Raw genomic sequence first — 18,324 nt, forward strand, 5'->3', positions numbered from 1 at the left:
ATACTTGCTGGAAGCAGGACCGGTTCTTCCATGAAGCAATGTGAATCTTGTGCTTCAGGGCGGCAAAAATTAGAGGGCGGCAAGAAGCGGCTCCCCTCCCCCAATGTCCCCCTCCTCGCACTTTGCCACTCCCTCTCCCTAGATGCGCGGTGCTGCTTAACTCATCTGCTCTCAGCGTTCCAGCGATGGGATCTCCATCTGCCCGTCCAGCATCCTGTATCCATGGCTACAGCGGTGCCTCATGTGACCTGTTACGTGCTTCCGGATCACATGAGGCACCGCTGCAGTCAGAGAGGAAGCAGGACTTCACTTGTGGCTGATGATCCCATAATCTGCTGAGAGTGAGTGAGTGATGTGGCGCCAGTGCAGCACATACCAGCATCCTGGGGAGCAGATGCTGTGGGATAGTAGGGAGGAGATGTGGTCTTGAAGGAAGTCGAGGACACAATGGCCTCAATTCACTAAGCTTTATCAAACACTTTATCAAACGTTTGATAATTTACCTCATGGGTAAAATCTAATTTTGAATTCACAAAGGTGTTATAGATATATTGAACGTTTTATCAATAAAGCATTCGATAAATATATAACACCTTATTGAATTCAAAGTTAGATTTTACCCATGAGGTAAATTATCAAACGTTTGATAAAGTGTTTGATAAAGCTTAGTGAATTGAGGCCAATGGGCACAATTCACAAAGCTTTTTCACCTGTTTTCCTCTGTTTTCACCTTATCTATGTTAAATTTTTATGCTCCCAAAGAGCAAAAATATGATATAATTAAGGTAAGAAAAGTAATAGTGAAATGAAGCTGATCCGGAACAAGTTATTTTGAGTAATTATTTTTCTTGTAAATGTATTGGAAGGTTATTTTTTTTATCAATTAGGTGATAAATAAGTCATATATGAGAAGTTTTGTGAATAGAGCCCAATTTGTATCTCCTCTCTGGTCTGGCTTTGCACATGTCAGGGGGCGTCCTCCCAATGTAATGCTGTAGACGGCAAAATGTCTAAAACTGGTCCTGGCTGGAAGACCGCCAAACCAGGAGTGTAAGAATAGTCTCCGCGAGCCCTATGATATTTATGGGAGCAGGTGCTATGGGGGCCCACTCCTCCTCCCTCTTCCCACCTGACCCGCATGCAGAGTAGTGCAGGCAACGGTGTGTAATATTTACCTGCTCCAGTGCTGCAGGTCTCCTCCATGCATCACACTCTCTGCTGCCATTCACCAGTTCCCGATCTCATGATGGAGCCTGACGATGGCAGCAGGGTGAGCAGCTGAGAAGTATGGAGAAGGCCTGGAGCGTTGGAACAGGTAAATATTACACAGCTCCAGGTCTGTTCCTGGCCATTTTGGTGCCCCTGGCAAGACTCTCCCTACCCCAATCTAGTAAAAAAGAAGGTCTGACCTACGCCAATAAGATATTGATTACATGAAATTTACATTAAAGTTTTTTTTCTCATAATAAGTTTGTAAAATGTACACAAAGGATTAGCTTGCCATATACATCTCACTGAACCCATATATGAAAACCTTGATATATGACGTCTTGCGCAGACACGATCCACCCCATAGAGAAGACCAGAGCTGTGCGGGGAGGCTTGCCAATCGCTGGAGCCAGGCTGAGTAATGTAGAAGAGGGGGGGGGGGGGATTCTGGGCGATCAGGAGGTGCCGGCCACATATTCTAGCTAGCCTAGTGCTAGCTAACAGCTTATTTATCAGTACAAACAAATAGTTTTATAGCGGCAAAACCCCTAAAGCTGCATGGCCGACACAGTGTCTGGCATATCGCTCACGAGGTTAAACATCATGACTTATGTACAGCCTGGTTGGATTTCCAGGACAATATTCTAAGCTTTAAAGACCCAGATTTGCAACAATCGACACAGCGGTGCTAGTTAAGTTACCATCCATCCCTTTATTAATTGAACAAGCAGGTGGCTATAGAAAATCTATAAAGTACAGTGTGTGCCAAGACTGGCTCTGTGGTGCCTCCTTCTATAGTTGTCACCCCAGGCATCTGCCTGCTTTGCCTATGCTTAAAAACAACCCTGCACTGCTGCTCTGCATGCTGAGAGAGTGTGGAGGGAGATTGTTTGTGTGTGTGTGTGTGGTAGGGGGGCAGGAAGAGTTTGTAGCTTTTACATACATGTTTCCTTTATTGGCTGACTTCACTTTTGGGGGAGGAGGGTTGAGGGGCCTATGAACCCCGGGGGTCCCATGCAATCTTTTTGCAGTAGGACACCATGCTAACTTTTTGCAGTGGGGCATTCTAGTTATGTCCCTGCACAAAACGCAGTGTGTGTGTAGAAAGTTTTTCTCATTTGCCATCTCTGGAACTCTTGCAAACTCCCTTCTTTTTCCTTGAATTTTTTTATTAAAAAACACAATTCAGCTCGGTTCCCACTTACTACAAAAAAACGTAACCATGGGGCATGTTTTTTGCAGCTTTAAGGAATACAGGAAGCGGATCCGGATCCTATTGTGAAAAATAAGATTCACTTCCACTTGTTGGAAAAAAAATTGAGTCATGTACCTTTTTGCGGCAAGTAGAATGCAGGGTCCTGACTAGCTACGTTTTTGCCGGATGAGCGGATGTGTTCCTCATAGCCACCTATGGTGCAATGCATATGGCCCCAGACACGAACACATTAAAACTGAACTGGTCCGCTCTTATCCCAACGGGCCGTTAGCAATGGGAACCGAGCCTAAAGGTGGCCAACCTCTTGGCCAAATCCTGACTGATGGCAACCCATTCTTTCATAATCTATGCTTAAAGTCTGTCAGATTTTGTGGAATTTTGCTTGTTCACCCACCTCTTAAGAACTGACTACATGTTCTCAATTGGATTAAGGTTTGGAGAGTTTCCTGGCCATGGGCTCAAAATGTTTTGTTCTCTGAGCCACTTAGTTATCACTGTGCTCCATCATGCTAGAAAAGGCATTGTTCTTCACCAAACTGTTCTTGCATGGTTGGAAGAAATTGATGTGGGAAGATGTTTTGGCACCATTCTTGTGGCCACACCATGGCTGTGTTCTTAGGCAAAACTGTGAGGGAGCCCACTCCCTTGAATGAGAATCAGCCCCACACATGCATGGTCTCGGGATGCTTTACTGTTGGCATGACACAAGACTGATGGTAGCTCCAACCTTTTCTTGTCCGGACAATCATTCATTTGCATAGGGATTTCATCAGAGAAAATTACTTTAGCTCAGTCCTCAGCAGTCCTATCCCCATACTTTTTGCAGAATATCAGCCTGTCGGTCATGTTTTATTGGAGAAAAAACACTTCTTGGTGCCCTTCTTAACACCAGCCCATCCTCCAAAGTCTTCACCTTACTGTGCATGTAGATCATGATGCACTCACAGCTGCCTTCTGCCATTCCTAAGCAAGCTCTGCACTGGTGGCACCCCCATCCGCAGCTGAATAGTCTTTAGGAGATGGTCCTGGCCTTGCCAGACTTTCTTGGGTGCCCTAAAGCCATCTTCATAACCACTGAACATCTCTCCTTGAAGTTCTTGATGATGCCATAAATGGTTGATGTAAGTGCAATCTTATTAGCATTCACATAGTTGTAATTTCACATCATAATTTTACATTTAACAATGTAAAATCAGAATGCGAAATTTTGAGGAAAATTTTAATAATTTCATATTTAAGCATAACCAGGAACCATAATGTCACAATTTTGTGTAATTTTCGTGTAATTTTGTGCTGATTAATAGCAAAGCCCCCATGCATGCTATTATCACCAGAGCTGCTATGTATATTGAGTAATGGGAACAAGTTTTACAAAAAATTTTTTTAAAAACGACCTTGTAGTTTTTGTGATAATCTATTTTGAAAATGCAAAGGAAAAATGCTTTTCAAACTGTCATTTTTCAAAAAAAAATTTTTTTCATTTTTCTTTTTAAAATCTATTTTCTCAAAACTACAAGGTCTTTTTGAAAAAATTATCTTCTTGGCTTGTTCTCACTTTTCTCCTTAGCATAGGTAGCCATTTTGGTGACAATAGCATGTATCTGGGCTAAACTTGGCATAAAATGCAGCAGGCCCCGTTCTGACAGGCCGGCCCGGGCGACTCATGTAACCTATGACCTGGACATACTGCACCACTATTCCGCAGTATGTCTGTCCAGCACCCTTGTGGCCGCACTCGATTATGTCAGCATATACTACCCGGGGCGTCTCCACGGCATGTTCTGCTCAGTACAGTGAAGTGCACACGCCGGAGCAAGGGGAGTGAGCACCTGTATTCCAACGTCATTGAGTGCAACCACAAGGGTTCTGGACAAACATATTGTGCACGTATGCCTAGCTTACAGGTTACGTGACTCACCCAGGTCGGCCTGTCAAACGGGGCTTGCTGCAGGAGAACGGTGAGTGATGGTGAGTGTCCTATATACCACCCCAACCACAGCATATACCAAATTTACCTGAGTCTTTCGGCCCTGGTATCATTTTAAAGTAAATATCGGGCAAAAAACCAAACAGAACTAACTTGGGGCTTACTGCAGCCCCTGGAAGCTTATGTGTTCCTCGCCACAGCTCTGCTCTCAGCAGGTCACCCAGGGTAGCAGCGGCCGACATGGCGAGGTTGGTGGCTACTGTGCATTTGCAAGCACCTGGCAGCTCAAGTTCACGCTTCCATCAACAGAGAGCAGAGCTGCGACGAGGGACACATAAGCTTCCAGGGGCTGGAGGAAGCCCCCATTAAGTATTTTTTTTTTTATTTGCCTGATATTTCCTTTAAGTTCATTTTCATGGCAAAGAAGATCTTTGTAATTCATCTGATCCCTCTTAATTACGTTCTAGAGTATACTGTAGGCAGATTCCCATTATAAAAACGGAAGCCGCAATATTGGTAAAAACCAGTATTTGTGCCACATTCAAAACGTTTGGCCATGATTGTACATACAAATTGTTGTTCTTCTATTGCAACCACTTCTTTACGTCCTCTGCGCCACCATAAGCACAGCACATGCCAGCAAGCTCCTCCTGATCTCATCACTCCCTTGTCTATGGATTGGAGAAGACCTCTGGGGGAGAGGGGTAGGCTTTACCACCTCACTCTTCCAGAGCCCCCTCCATACTGTGCATCCTGCAGGTTGGTGTAACTCAGAGTGTGGAGCCCCACTCCCTCCGTGCTTTAAATTCTGGCTATACCAGCCTACATGGGTGACAATGGATTTAAGAGGCTTTGGAGAGGTGCCACCCACGTCATTTTAAAAAAAAAATGTTTTTTTTTCTTAATATAAATACAAGGTATGTTTGACAGGGATCCTTTAAAGGACTTCCGAGGCCAAAATTACTAAAATGACACTTTACCTTTTTATTATCAGAATCCATGGAGGACACCCTGCTCGTTCTCCGCTCCCTTCCGCCATCAATCTAGAGCTTTCGGTTCCCCAAGGGCTTTGCCCGACCCCAGCGAACGGGTCGCATCCATTCCACCACTAAGATAGCCGCCGCCTCGATCTGTGGCTGCGCAGTACGCTTTGCCGCTAGTGCGACTGCGCAGCCTTTAGCCCGCCTCCAGCCACGTAGTGCTTCCCGGCATCCTCCTGAAGCGTACGCCGGGCGCGGCTGAAGGCGTTCTAAAGGCTGCGCAGTCGCACTCGTGGCAAAGCGTACTGCGCAGCCGCAGATCAAGGCGGCGGCCATCTTAGTGGTGGAATGGATGCGAACCGTTCGGTGGGGTCGGGCAAAGCCCTGGGGGAACCGAAAGCTCTAGATTGACGGCGAAAGGGAGCGGAGGACGAGCAGCGCGTCCTCCGTGGATTCTGATAATAAAAAGGTAAAGTATAATTTTAGTAATTTTGGCCTCGGAAATCCTTTAAGGGACCCTGAGCTCTTAAAGTCAACTCTCCCCTACCCCCCCCCAGAAGCTTGCGAGGTCCCCCAGCCTCCTCCTGGTCCCTTCTATGGTCCTGATCCCGGTAACTTCGGCTGTGGGTCCTCTCGCCGACTGGTCCAGTGCCGTTCTCTAAGACTGAACCACGCAAGCACAGGACTCTTATGCCAACTGGAAGGGACCGAAGCAAAAATGTTTCGCTTCGGAGTCTCTTTAACTGCATTTAAAAACCTATAACCACTAATCGCGGCTATTAACACAGGCGCAAAGTCGGCATTATATTTCATGTTCCCTCACTGACTTCAACACATTCGTCTCGCCCAATGGCCTCTGAGATCCGCTTTGCTGAATTCTAAGCTCATGTTTTAAGGTAGACCTGAACTCCTGCACAGAACAAAAGGAAAACCCAGAGAAATGCATCCTGGATGAGATTTTAGCCTGTGCAATTCCCCTTCATCTGTGACTAATCACAACTGTGATTTGATCTCTCAGCTTTCAGCTCGGAATCTTGGCAGCCTTGGCAGAGCAGTTAATTTGTAAACACAGGATGTAAACCTTATGTCTGCCTTTATGAAAGCAGGAAGTAAACACACTGCAGATTGATTGCAGAATTTGCATCAGCTGTAACAAAGAAATGTTTTTTTCTTTAAAGGGGAACTGAAGAGAGAGGTATACGGAGGCTGCCATATTTATTTCCTTTTAATCAATACCAGTTGCCTGGCAGACCTGCTGGTCTATTTCTCTGCAGTAGTATCTGAATAACACCAGAAACAAGCATGCAGCTAGTCTTGTCAGATCTGACTTTAAAGTCTGAAACACCTGATCTGCTGCATGCTTGTTCAGGGGCTATGGCTAATAGTATTAGAGACAGAGGATCAGCAGGGCTGCCAGGCAACTGGTATTGCTTAAAAGGAAATAAATATGGCATCCACCATATACCTCTCTCTTCAGTTCCCCTTTAAAGGTTTTAAGCTGTTGCTTATCTTTTAGAGCAGAGAGGAAGTGCTGAGTTCAGGTCCGCTTTAAGCTGAAACTGGTCAGTGTGTGTGTGTGTGTTTCCTAATTTTAATAAGTTGAGAAGGCCTTTACTATCTTCATTGTATCTGCGGGTTGATTATGAAGCGGCTTCAGGTTGGGAGCTAATAAAAAGCAGCTGTATGCGTACCTTGTAAGGAATAAATCATTTGAGCCAACCACAGTGATCTCCAGCTCCGACCACAAACCACAGGAACATGTGTGTGATCATACATCTCATCTGTGCAGCCGCCGCTCCACAAACCGCACATTATGGAGAGCAGGGGAAGGCTATGTCAATACCGTATAGCTATGAAAATAAAGGAATGCAAACACAGGAGCCTGCCTTACAGCATCAGTCTCGTCAGCCCGCATAGAAATATTATATATGCACAGATAGATAGATACCCTCTTTGGATTGTCCCATATTAGGCTGTATTACAAAGTATGTATTATTACAAAACAAAAAGGCTTATTAACTGATTCTGGATCATGTTGTTCTGGCCTCTTTAAGGGAACCTGACGTAAGAGAGATATGGAGGCTGCCATATTTATTTCCTTTTAAAGCAAACCTGAAGCAAAAAAAACCCCCCAAAAACAAAAAAAAAAACTTATGATATAATGAATTGTATGTGTAGTACAGATAATGAATAGAAGATTAGTGGCAAAGAAAAGTTTAATTTTTTTTTATAACATTGCATCATTCGGTCACAGTTGCAGTTTAGAAACCACACTCTGTCTTTTAAAGTGTACCCAAGATGGGGCCACAGCATAAAAATATACATACCTGGGGTTTTCTCCAGCCCCCTTTCCGGTCTAATAGCTCCCATGCCATCCTCTTCTGACTCCCCGTTTGCCTGCAACTGGCCCCAGAAAATCCTCCAGTTGGCGCAGGCGTAGTAAGGCCAGGAGGGCTCCCGGTCCTGCTCTCGTCAGTGGGAGAGTTCTCTGCCTGCGTAGTAGTACTGCACACCCGCAGAGCGCTCCCGGTGGCCAGGCCGCACATGCACAGTTGGCCTCGGACTGGAAAGAACCAGAAGACAGCGTGGGAGCGATCAGGCTAGAGGAAGCCCCAGGTATGTATATTTTTATGACGCGGCCCCATCTCAGGTTCCCTTTAACCACTTCACTCCAAAGCGGTTTTTACCATAATGGACAAGAGCGATTTTCACCTTTCCATGCTCATCCCTTTCATTTGCCAATAGCTTAATCACTACTAATCACAATGAAATGATCTATATCTTGTTTTTTTCACCACCAATTAGACTTTTTGGGGTTGATATTTGTTTTCGGTAATTACTTTATTTTCTATGCATTTTAAAGGGAAAAATTAGGAAAAATGAAAAAAAATACACTATTTCCCCAGTTTCATCCCCTATAGTTTTAATATAAACACTGCTACTGTGCATAAAACCCACACATTTTATCTGCCTATTTGTCCCGGTTATCACAAGATTTTAATTATGTCTCTAGTACAAAGAATGGAGACAATATAGTGTTTGGAAATAAAGGTGTATTTTTTCTATGGTGTTTTTTTTTTTCCCTCACTAATCTCACGTGCACGCTCACGGGAACACACATGCACGCTCACGGGACCACACATGCACGCTCACGGGAACACACGTGCACGCTCGCGGGAAAGCACGCACACAGCGGCAGCAGCACTGTCTGACTTATAAAAATGTCCTGGCGCCATTAAGAGGCTCTAGCAGGATGTTTTTATAAGTCTGGTTGTTATTAAGTGGGTAAGCTATAAAACAAAGTAAAAATAATAACCCTATGAACTTTTCTGCAGAAAAACCTTATCTCAAGCTGTCTCTGACCTGGGACCCACTAGCAGTGCTTTTCTAAGCGCTAGTGATTTGAAAAAGCTCTTGCTAATGCAATGCTATGGGGGATTTAAAAAAAAAAAATCACATCCCTCAAACACATCCCTCAAATGGGATCACCCCCATAGCATTACATTAGCAAGAGCTTTTCAAATCACAAGTGCTTACAAAAGGCTTAAGGCTCATACACACATCAGACCATAGTCTTTGGAAAATTAAAGATCACAGACCAATTTTACCACCCTTCATGTAGTATGAGAGCCATACCTACAGTCTATTCTATGGAGCTGAACTCCCCATCAGAAATCTTTGCAAGATGCTGCACACACAGATGCTGTACAGACACAAAAGATCAGTAGCTGCAAAAGATCTGTTCCTGCAAAAGATCCGTTCCTGCACAATGCATTCATAGTCTATGGTATCTGCAGATCATCATACACACCTTGTTTAACAGACATTCATCTGCAGATCAGATCCACCAGGATGGATTTTCAGATCTGCAGACGATTGTCTGATCTGCAGATGAATGTCAGTTAAACAAGGTGTGTATGAGGATCTGCAGATATCATAGACTATGAATGCATTTTGCAGGAACGGATCTTTTGCAGATACTGATCTGTTGCATGTGTACAGCATCTTTGTGTGCAGCATCTTGCAAAGATTTCTGTCTGATGGAGAGTTCAGCTCCATAGAATAGACTAAGACTAAGATTGGTCTGTGATCTTTCATTTTCAAAAGACTATGGTCTGATGTGTGTATGTGGCCTTAGTTCCAGGCCTCTCACTGTTCAACCCAGTAGGTTGAGTAGCTCAGAGAAGTTCTTTTGCTTAGATAATTGAAGTTTTTTTTTAACTCTTCCTGTACTGGAAAAAATCATGAGACTCTTATTTGCTACTAATGTTCTATTTCTTGTACTACACATACAAATCATTATTTCATAAGTTTATTTTCGCTTCCGGCTTGCTTTAAACAATACCAGTTGCCTGGCAGTCCTGCTAATCATTTTGGCATCAGTAGTGTCTCAATCACCTGAAACTAGAATGCGGCTAATCATGTAAGATTTTTTTCAGAAACACCTGATCTGCTGCATGCTTGTTCAAGGTCTATAGATAAAAGTATTAGAGGTAAATGGATTAGCAGGACTGCCAGGCAACTGGTATTGTTTAAAGGGGCACTACAGTGAAAAACTGTAAAATGTAAAATATGTTCAAACATATACAAATAAGAAGTACATTTCTCCCAGAGTAAAATGAGCCATAACTGACTTTTCTCCTATGTTGCTGTCACTTACCGTAGGTAGTAGAAATCTGACAGAAGTGACAGGTTTTGGACTAGCCCATCTCTTTATAGGGGATATAGAGTGCAGCGGTGTGCGGACACAGAGGCATGTCATGGGGCAGAGAACATGCCTTTGTGTCCCAACTGCCCACCTTGGGTTCTCTTTAAAGGGACACTGAGGAGTGCCCGAATTTAAAAGACTGCACTTACCTGGGGCATGTGCAGACTTGTCATGCCGGCCGCCGTGATGCTGCGTAGCGTGCGGCGTGATGATGAGCGACGTAAGGATCCAGGAAGAGTTGTAACGGGGGCCGGCGGAGTCGCGCGGAAAGGAGCTAGGCCAGGGGACCTCGCGACCTGCGGTGGGCTGGAGGAAGCCTCAAGTAAGTGCAGGCTTAATTATGTCTGCGCTTCCAAATATGCGCATAAAGATCACCGCTGAAAATTCTGTGTGTCAGTACACTCTCTTCATACACAATCTTTTTACTTCAGCACAGACCTTGTAGCTCCACCACCACAGCAAAATAATAATAGACACGCTTAGCAAAAGGCTTAGGACCTTCGTTACAGGATCCAATCATGTGTGAATGGATCAGCAGTGGGTTCTTCTCCTGCTTAATCTCCCTTTTCAGGTCGATAATGATATAATGGATTGGTTGTGTAGTACAGCTAAGAAATGAAACATTAGGAGCAGAAACATAAGTCTAATATTGTTTCCAGTACAGAAAGAGTTAAAGGACCTCTGTCGTGAAAATCTTAAAGGTTAAAATACATGGTAAGATGTATGATACAAATAAGAAGTACGTTTCTTCCGGAGTTAAATGAGCCATAAATTACTTCTCTCCTATGTTGCTGTCACTTACAGTAAGTAGTAGAAATCTGGCATTACTGACAGATTTTGGACTAGCCCATCTTCTCATAGGGGGTTTTCCGGGTTTTCTTTATTTTTAAAAATAGGGGTGCCAGGTGAGGGAGGGGGGGGATATTCATATTCCCCCCCCCCTCCCCACCGCTGCCTCCACAGTCCCTCCTTCTAGCGCTGCTTTCACCCTCCTGCTGTGCTACTGTGGGGGGTCGTGGTGACACCCCCCTGGGTGTCTGTCACCCGGTGCGCCCCGCCCCCCTGCTCTCTATGGTAGGGATGCCACTGCTTACGAGTAGTAATTATCGACAACAAGTTAAATAATCATACTCAATGCCAAGCCACTGCAGCTAAAGCTAACAAAATTTTAGGATGCATTAAAAGGGAAATAAAAACTCGAGATGCTAGCATAATATTGCCCCTGTTTAACTCTCTAGTAAGGCCACATCTGGAATATGGAATTCAGATCTGGGCACCACATTACAGGAAAGATATTGCAGTTTTAGAGCAGGTGCAGAGACGAGCAACAAAATTGATACGTGGGATGGAAGGTCTCACTTATCAAGAAAGGTTAGATAAACTGGGTTTATTTAGTCTAGAGAAAAGACGCCTTAGAGGGGATTTAATTAACATGTATAAATACATCAGAGGGCAATATAATAGCTTGGCGGATGAGCTTTTTGTCCCTAGGCCTTCTCAAAGGACTAGAGGACATGATCTGCGCATGAAGGAAAAACTTTTTAGCCATTTATTTAGGAAAGGGTTCTTTACAGTAAGAGTGATTAAGATGTGGAATGCATTGCCACAGGAAGTCGTTATGGCAAACTCTATACCTGCATTTAAAGGGGGCTTAGATGTTTTCCTTGCGTTGAAAGACATCCATGGCTACAATTACTAGGTAATGCCTAATGATGTTGATCCAGGGATTTTATCTGATTGCCATCTGGAGTCGGGAAGGATTTTTTTCCCCTTTTTGGGCTAATAGGGCCATGCCTTGTAAGGGTTTTTTCGCCTTCCTCTGGATCAACAGGCATATGTGAGGGAGAAGCCTGGTGTTGTACTTTGTTTTCTGGTTGAACTCGATGGACGTATGTCTTTTTTCAACCAAAATAACTATGTAACTTATTTGGTATATTGCCGCACAAAGGAATTTGCAGTGCATGCTGGGTTGTCCTTTTTTGTTTCTCTAATTTCCCCTCAGACTTAACTAATGCAGCCTGATTGGCTGAAGCCTCTTTCCCTCCTGATTTTCCCTCCCACACCTCTGTTCCCCTCCTCTGATTGGCCAATATTTCTCATGCTGAGACAATGCACTTTCTATTGCAGAGCTGGGTGGGAGTGCCTGAAGACTGGGAGGAGGGCGGGCAATGCATACACAATCAGGCAGAGGAGAGTAAGGGAGGAAATTACATCATGATTGGCTTCAAAATAGCCACAGTTAAAATAGGAAACACTAAGAAGGATTTTCTCTTTTTTTTACTATAGAAAAATCACTAAAATCAAATTGTGGACAGAGCAATACATGTGTTATGTAAGTAGATCAAGTATTTATCTAGTTATATATGTGTTTTTTTCCTGAGATAGTATTGCTGACAGCTCCTCTAGGCAGTGATGGACACAACTGGTCATCAGACTTGCCACCTCTGGGTAGATAAGTAGAGCAGCACAATAGTTAATGAATAACAGAGCAAAACTTATCCTAATTCCAAGTGACATTCTAACTTTTCCCTTCACTATGAGCAGCTCCAAAATGATTTTTCACTTCGTTTGTTTGTTTTTTTCCTTGTAAGAACAAACCTGTTACTTTATCATTTATAAGTTCTCTTCTATATAGAACCTTTTCAATGGATTTTTTTCATGCTAATTTGACTATACATTATCTAGTTACCATAATTTCTTATCAGGTCGCTCATTTCGTACCTAACCCAAATGGGTCTTATGCATGCTATTGAATGCCTAGGCCAAATACGTAATATTTTGCAACAAATTTATTTTGCCTGAAATGATTTAGGCATTCTGTAGAATTCTTTAACATATACATAATGTACCAAAACACGGAATCAGACAGACAGATTCTGTACCAGTTTGAACCTTAAGCCTCATACACACGGGGCACCGTTGTTGCTGTTGCTAGCACACAGGAGACGTGTGCGCAACAGCTCGGCGACAGCTCAGCCTGAGCGACAGCTGTCTACACGTCTCTGCCCAACAGGCAGAGACGCGGCGGAAGCTGTCGCCGAAAGTTTCGTTCCCCCGCCGGAAGCTCCCTTCTGGCTGTGGGTAGCTGTAGCTAGTCAGCACATACACACGCAGTACGCGTGGTGGACTAGCGACAGTTGCGGAGACAGAAGTTGCCGGTGATTGAAATGTTCAATCGCATGGCAACTGTTGTCTCCGGGGACAGTTTGAGGTGCGCGCCTCATGCACACGGGACAACTGTCACCCAGACATGCGCGTGCCACATGTTTGTGGCGACAGTTGTGCCCCGTGTGTATGAGCCTTTATAAGTTAAAGAGGCATATAGAAGACTGCAGTAAATTATTCAGGATACCCACTTTTACGTTAAAGGACTACTAAAGCGAGATGGATACGGAGGCTGCCATATTTATTTTCTTTTAAGAACTACCAGTTTCCTGGCTATCCTGCTGATCCACTGCCTTGAATGATTTTAGCCATAGACCCTGAACAAACATGCAGCATATCAGGTGTTTCTGACAATATTGTCAGATCTGACAAGATTAGCTGCATGCTTGTTTCTGGTATAATTCAAATACCACTGCAGCCAAATAGATCAGCAGGACTGCCAGGCAACTACTGTATAATTGTTTAAAAAGTAATAAACATGGCAGCCTCCATAATCTTCTCACTTCAAGTGTCCTTTAAATATCCTAGTTTCAGCATTAAAACACTTGTAATATCTTTATGTTGCTGTATATTGGTACGTAGCCCCTCCCTTCCAGTGATGGTTATCCTAGGCTATTTAGCTATGAGGACCCTCCCCTGCCCCCCTTTCCCAGGGGAATTCTGGGAGACCAGAGAAAGATTTCTGGCTTTAGAAAGAAAACAAACATTCCACAGAGATCACCTGCCAGTGCTAATGATGTCGCCACTTGTAATACATTTCAGAGTGTTCAGTTTGAGTTAAGATTTTACAATGGACAAACTGACTAATTCATAAATTAATATTATAACAAAATAAGCATTATTATTAATTTATGTTATTTTGACTTCAATTCCTCTTTAACCACTTCCCTACCCTGGTCATTTTCATAGTTCAGCTTAACTCTGATTACTTTAGCAATAACTTTAACAATAATTATCACAACTAAATGATCTATATGTTATTATTTTTTTCAGGACACATTAGGCTTTATGTGGCTAATATTTGTTATTAGTAACTACCTTATTTTTTATGCATTTTAAAAGGAAAATAAGGAAAAAACTGAAAAAATACAAAATGTATCCACTTTCATACATTTTAGCTTTAATGTAAACAGTTCTATTGTACATTAACCAGCTGAGCGGTCTGGACGAGCTCAGCTCGTCCAACACCGCCAGCGGCTGCCGCTCAGGCCCTGCTGGGCCGATTTTAATGAAATAAAAAGCAGCACACGCAGCCGGCACTTTGCCAGCCGCGTGTGCTGCCTGATCGCCGCCGCTCTGCGGCGATTCGCCGCGAGCAGCGGCGAAAGAGGGCCCCCCTAGCCGCCTGAGCCCAGCGTAGCCGGAACAAAAAGTTCCGGCCAGCGCTAAGGGCTGGATCGGAGGCGGCTGACGTCAGGACGTCGGCTGACGTCGATGACGTCACTCCGCTCGTCGCTATGGCGACGATATAAGCAAAACAAGGAAGGCCGCTCATTGCGGCCTTCCTTGTTTATTCTGGGCGCCGGAGGCGATCGGAAGATCGCCTCCGGAGCGCCCTCTAGTGGGCTTTCATGCAGCCAACTTTCAGTTGGCTGCATGAAATAGTTTTTTTTTTATTTAAAAAAAACCCTCCCGCAGCCACCCTGGCGATTTAATCAGAACGCCAGGGTGGTTAAACCCACACATTTTACTTGTCTATCTCTCCTATTTATTCAAACAGTTCATTTGTTTTCATGTCTTAGATTTGTTTTCATGTCTTAGATGTAACAATTGAGTACGGTATACAATGCGTTACTGTCTTCTCCTGGAGTGTTTATTTTACAGTTATTTACTCATTAGCCTTGCCATTGAATTCCATGTTGGGAGGAGAGTGGTTTGCTGTCACTCCTTTTCAACTCTATAGCGTTTTTATCTGCTCAGAGATAAATCAACAGTGTTACCTAGGATTTTGTACAGAGTAGAGGGTAGTGACTTATTTTTACATCATGGGGCAGGAAGTGGTTAAAGGAATACTATCGATTCACATATTTTTTTCAATTGACACAGGAATTGTTTGGGAAGTACTGCTAAGTACTGGTGTATACATTTTAGTAGCAACTTCTTTGTTTACTGTTAGCAAAATACATTCAAAGTTTACTGACGCCAAAACTGACGGCTGACTGAGCCATGGGGAGAGGGGAAATTCCCCTCACACTTGATCAGTTAACTCTATGTGTAGCTCTGTGTGTGACAGAGAGAGAGAGGACACAGGAGCTGTAGCTGTTGAGAGCTCTGTTTCTGATTGAAGTGTCTGAAGAGAGCAGAGGAAATGTAACGAATTCGCACAGCTTTTTCATATTGTTTTTGCTTTCAGAGTTTGATATGTTTGATATTTGCTCTCTGTAGTCTGATATGCAACTCTGGCTGTGCATTGAAGCAGACACCCCTTCTGCAATTGATTTGTCCCAATATAGCTAAATCCTACCCTCAATAAATTACAGCTTTTGCCTCTGATATTTAACACGAAAAGTAGGAAAATGTTTACACAGCTACTTAGACATTATTTGTACACTGTCATTTTAGAACACTTGGGGATCAATAGTATTCCTTTAAGAAATATTATGAGTAAAATCGATTTATTTTATTTTTTTTTAGAGAAAGCCAGTTCATATTTCAAACTGATCGGTTTGCAATTGTATCTCTAATTGTTTTTGTTTTGTGTGTCTTTACAGCAAACAGATGAAATCTGGCGTGAAATCCGCTGGATCATGGACGCCCTTCAGTATGCAAGATATAAGCAGCCTGTCGCTGGACTGCTGATAACCAAATTTATTGATCTGCTGGAAGAGCAAAATCAGAAGAAAAACGACTCTACGTCCTCCCAGCTGGACTGCCTTCCGTCTCCCTCACCATCCCCAGAAATGCACCGGAGGAAAGCTGTTAGCGGTAAGGCTGCAGGAGGGTGCATGGTAACGGGTGTGTCCACTAAATCTTGCTCGGTATTGTTGAACTGCTCCATATGTTCTTTGTGTATGTGAAAAGCTGTAGTGAAAAAACTGTCACTTAAAGGGAGCATGAGCAGATGCATTAAAAGCAAAGCTCAACTTACTTGGGTCTTCCTCCAGCAACCCCGGGTCCCCTCCCCCACCTCCCCCGTAGACCATGAGGTCTCTAGGCACCCTCTGGGTCCCCTCTGTGGTCCAGTTAGTGCGGCAACTTCGTCCGAAGTCTTGGGCCACTGCGCACCCGACTTGATCACGCGCCCGTCGCCGTAAGCGTCCTGCACATGCCCGGTTCAGTATTTCAGTCTTATACGCAAGTAAATCACTTTTCCTGGTTTCTAAAGGAAAAGTCGGTACCTCGGCTTATACGAGGGTCGGCTTATATGCAAGTATATACATACAAGTATGCCAGGCATTTCAAATATTTAAACAATTTGTACACAGTGTTCATTATTCCAGAGAGGGTTCAGAGTTTATCAAGTTTATGGCAGATGGGAAAAAGCTGGTTTTCAGTCTGTTTGTGTGTGTGCGGGTTGATCTAAAATGTCTACCTGATAGAAGGAGCTCAAACAAGGGATTTCCAGGGTGAGTGTTGTCCTTGATAATGTTTTTGGCCCTTCTCATACAGCAAGTCTTACACAAGAGCTCAAGTGATGGTAGTTCCGTGCTGATAATGGCTTCTGCTGTTTTAACAACTCGCTGCCGGGCTTATCTACCAGCCTTGGTGCAGCTGTTGTACCAGGCCGTCATGCAATTGGTTAACACTATTTCTATAGTGCATCTGTAGAAATTAACCAGCAACTTTTCTGGAAGTTTAACGTTCCTTAGTTTTCTCAAGAAGTAGAGGCGTTGTTGTGCTTTGCTAGTTACAGCTGAAGCATTGTCAGCCCACGACTGGTTCCCTGCGATGGCGACTCCCAAAAACGTAAAGCTGGAAACTCTCTCCACAGCCTCTGCATTGATCATTATCCGTATGTAATTGGTCTTTTTGGTGGTCCTAAAGTCCAGAATAACTTATTTGTTCTTTTTTGCATTTAATAACAAGTTGTTAATGTTGCACCATGTAGTCAGGTTCCTAATTTCTTCTCTGTATGCTGCTTCCTCATTGTCTGATATAAGCCCAATGACAGTCGTATCATCTGCTTATTTAACAATTATCTTTGAGTTATGGATTGGCTGACAGTCATGGATGAAATATATATACAAAACGATACCACGCTCACCACCTTATTGCAATATAGTGTCCAGCTTGCTGTCTAAAAAGTCAGAAAGACTTATACTTTACACATATATGTTTATCACAACCGTGCTGCTGGCAAGGTTAGTCTCTCTATATTCAGCAATCCATATGGTGTCCCTAGGAGAGAGAGTTACAAACACATAGCGGGTAACCACTAACAACAGTACACCCTGTGCTCAGCAAACACACTGTGTTAGGGAGAAAAAATGCTACATGCAGGATGGGGACACTCACTCCCCTGTCAGTTCCCTGCTCACCGGCCAACTCTTGTAAAACTGCGTATCAATATCACAGTGATCCAGGCTCTGTGAGTGAAAAGACAGAACACACCACTTCTCATAGCGTAAAACAACTTATTTAATATGGCTCTCAAGCCCCACTTAAAATTCAGCGTACCAGATAATAATCTTTAAAACCGCATATCTCACATATCCAATGGTAGGTAGGTCTCTCCGCGTTTCCTCCGGCAAACCATCCGTGCAGCAACAGGTCAGGGAAAGTGTACGTGTCTCTGGCTCCGCCCTATGCGTTTCATCACTAGGGGGTGTGACTCATCAGGGGCTGAGGCACATACGCTGTGCTAGCTCTATTGATATGCGAAAGTGCCGCCTAGTTCCCTCCCCCCCCCGGCTATAGACCCCGACTAGGGTGTGCGTCATTGGTCCGCCGGCATAGAGGAGGAAGGTCCTGTTGCAGCATAATAACTTTCTCTGCTAACCGGTTTCACCTTCCTGAATGACCTCCCACTACCCGAACAATTCAATTTAAATAAAAACATATATATCACATATTGCAGATGCCTACATTTCATTATAAAACACTATGTTGATAAAAATTAATGATAATAAAAAAGGAACATATCCTAGTATTAGATCTACACGTATATTGCACATAACTG

The 18,324-nt window shown here is 43.7% G+C and overlaps 1 protein-coding gene and 1 long non-coding RNA gene across 8 annotated transcripts in view; one reads left to right on the forward strand and one right to left on the reverse strand.

Moving 5' to 3' along the window:
• The window catches only part of ANKFN1 (ankyrin repeat and fibronectin type III domain containing 1), a 964,382-nt gene that overhangs the window by 899,663 nt on the left and 46,395 nt on the right, over positions 1–18,324 (forward strand). The window contains exon 21 of the mRNA XM_068263418.1: positions 15,917–16,130. Coding sequence (XP_068119519.1) covers positions 15,917–16,130 — 214 coding nt within the window. The remainder of the gene's footprint in view (positions 1–15,916; positions 16,131–18,324) is intronic.
• Positions 1–18,324, reverse strand: part of LOC137541874 (uncharacterized) — a 601,362-nt gene that overhangs the window by 171,249 nt on the left and 411,789 nt on the right. The window lies entirely within an intron of this gene.

The sequence above is a fragment of the Hyperolius riggenbachi genome, chromosome 12, assembly GCF_040937935.1.
Source record: "Hyperolius riggenbachi isolate aHypRig1 chromosome 12, aHypRig1.pri, whole genome shotgun sequence".
Lineage (NCBI taxonomy): Eukaryota > Metazoa > Chordata > Amphibia > Anura > Hyperoliidae > Hyperolius > Hyperolius riggenbachi.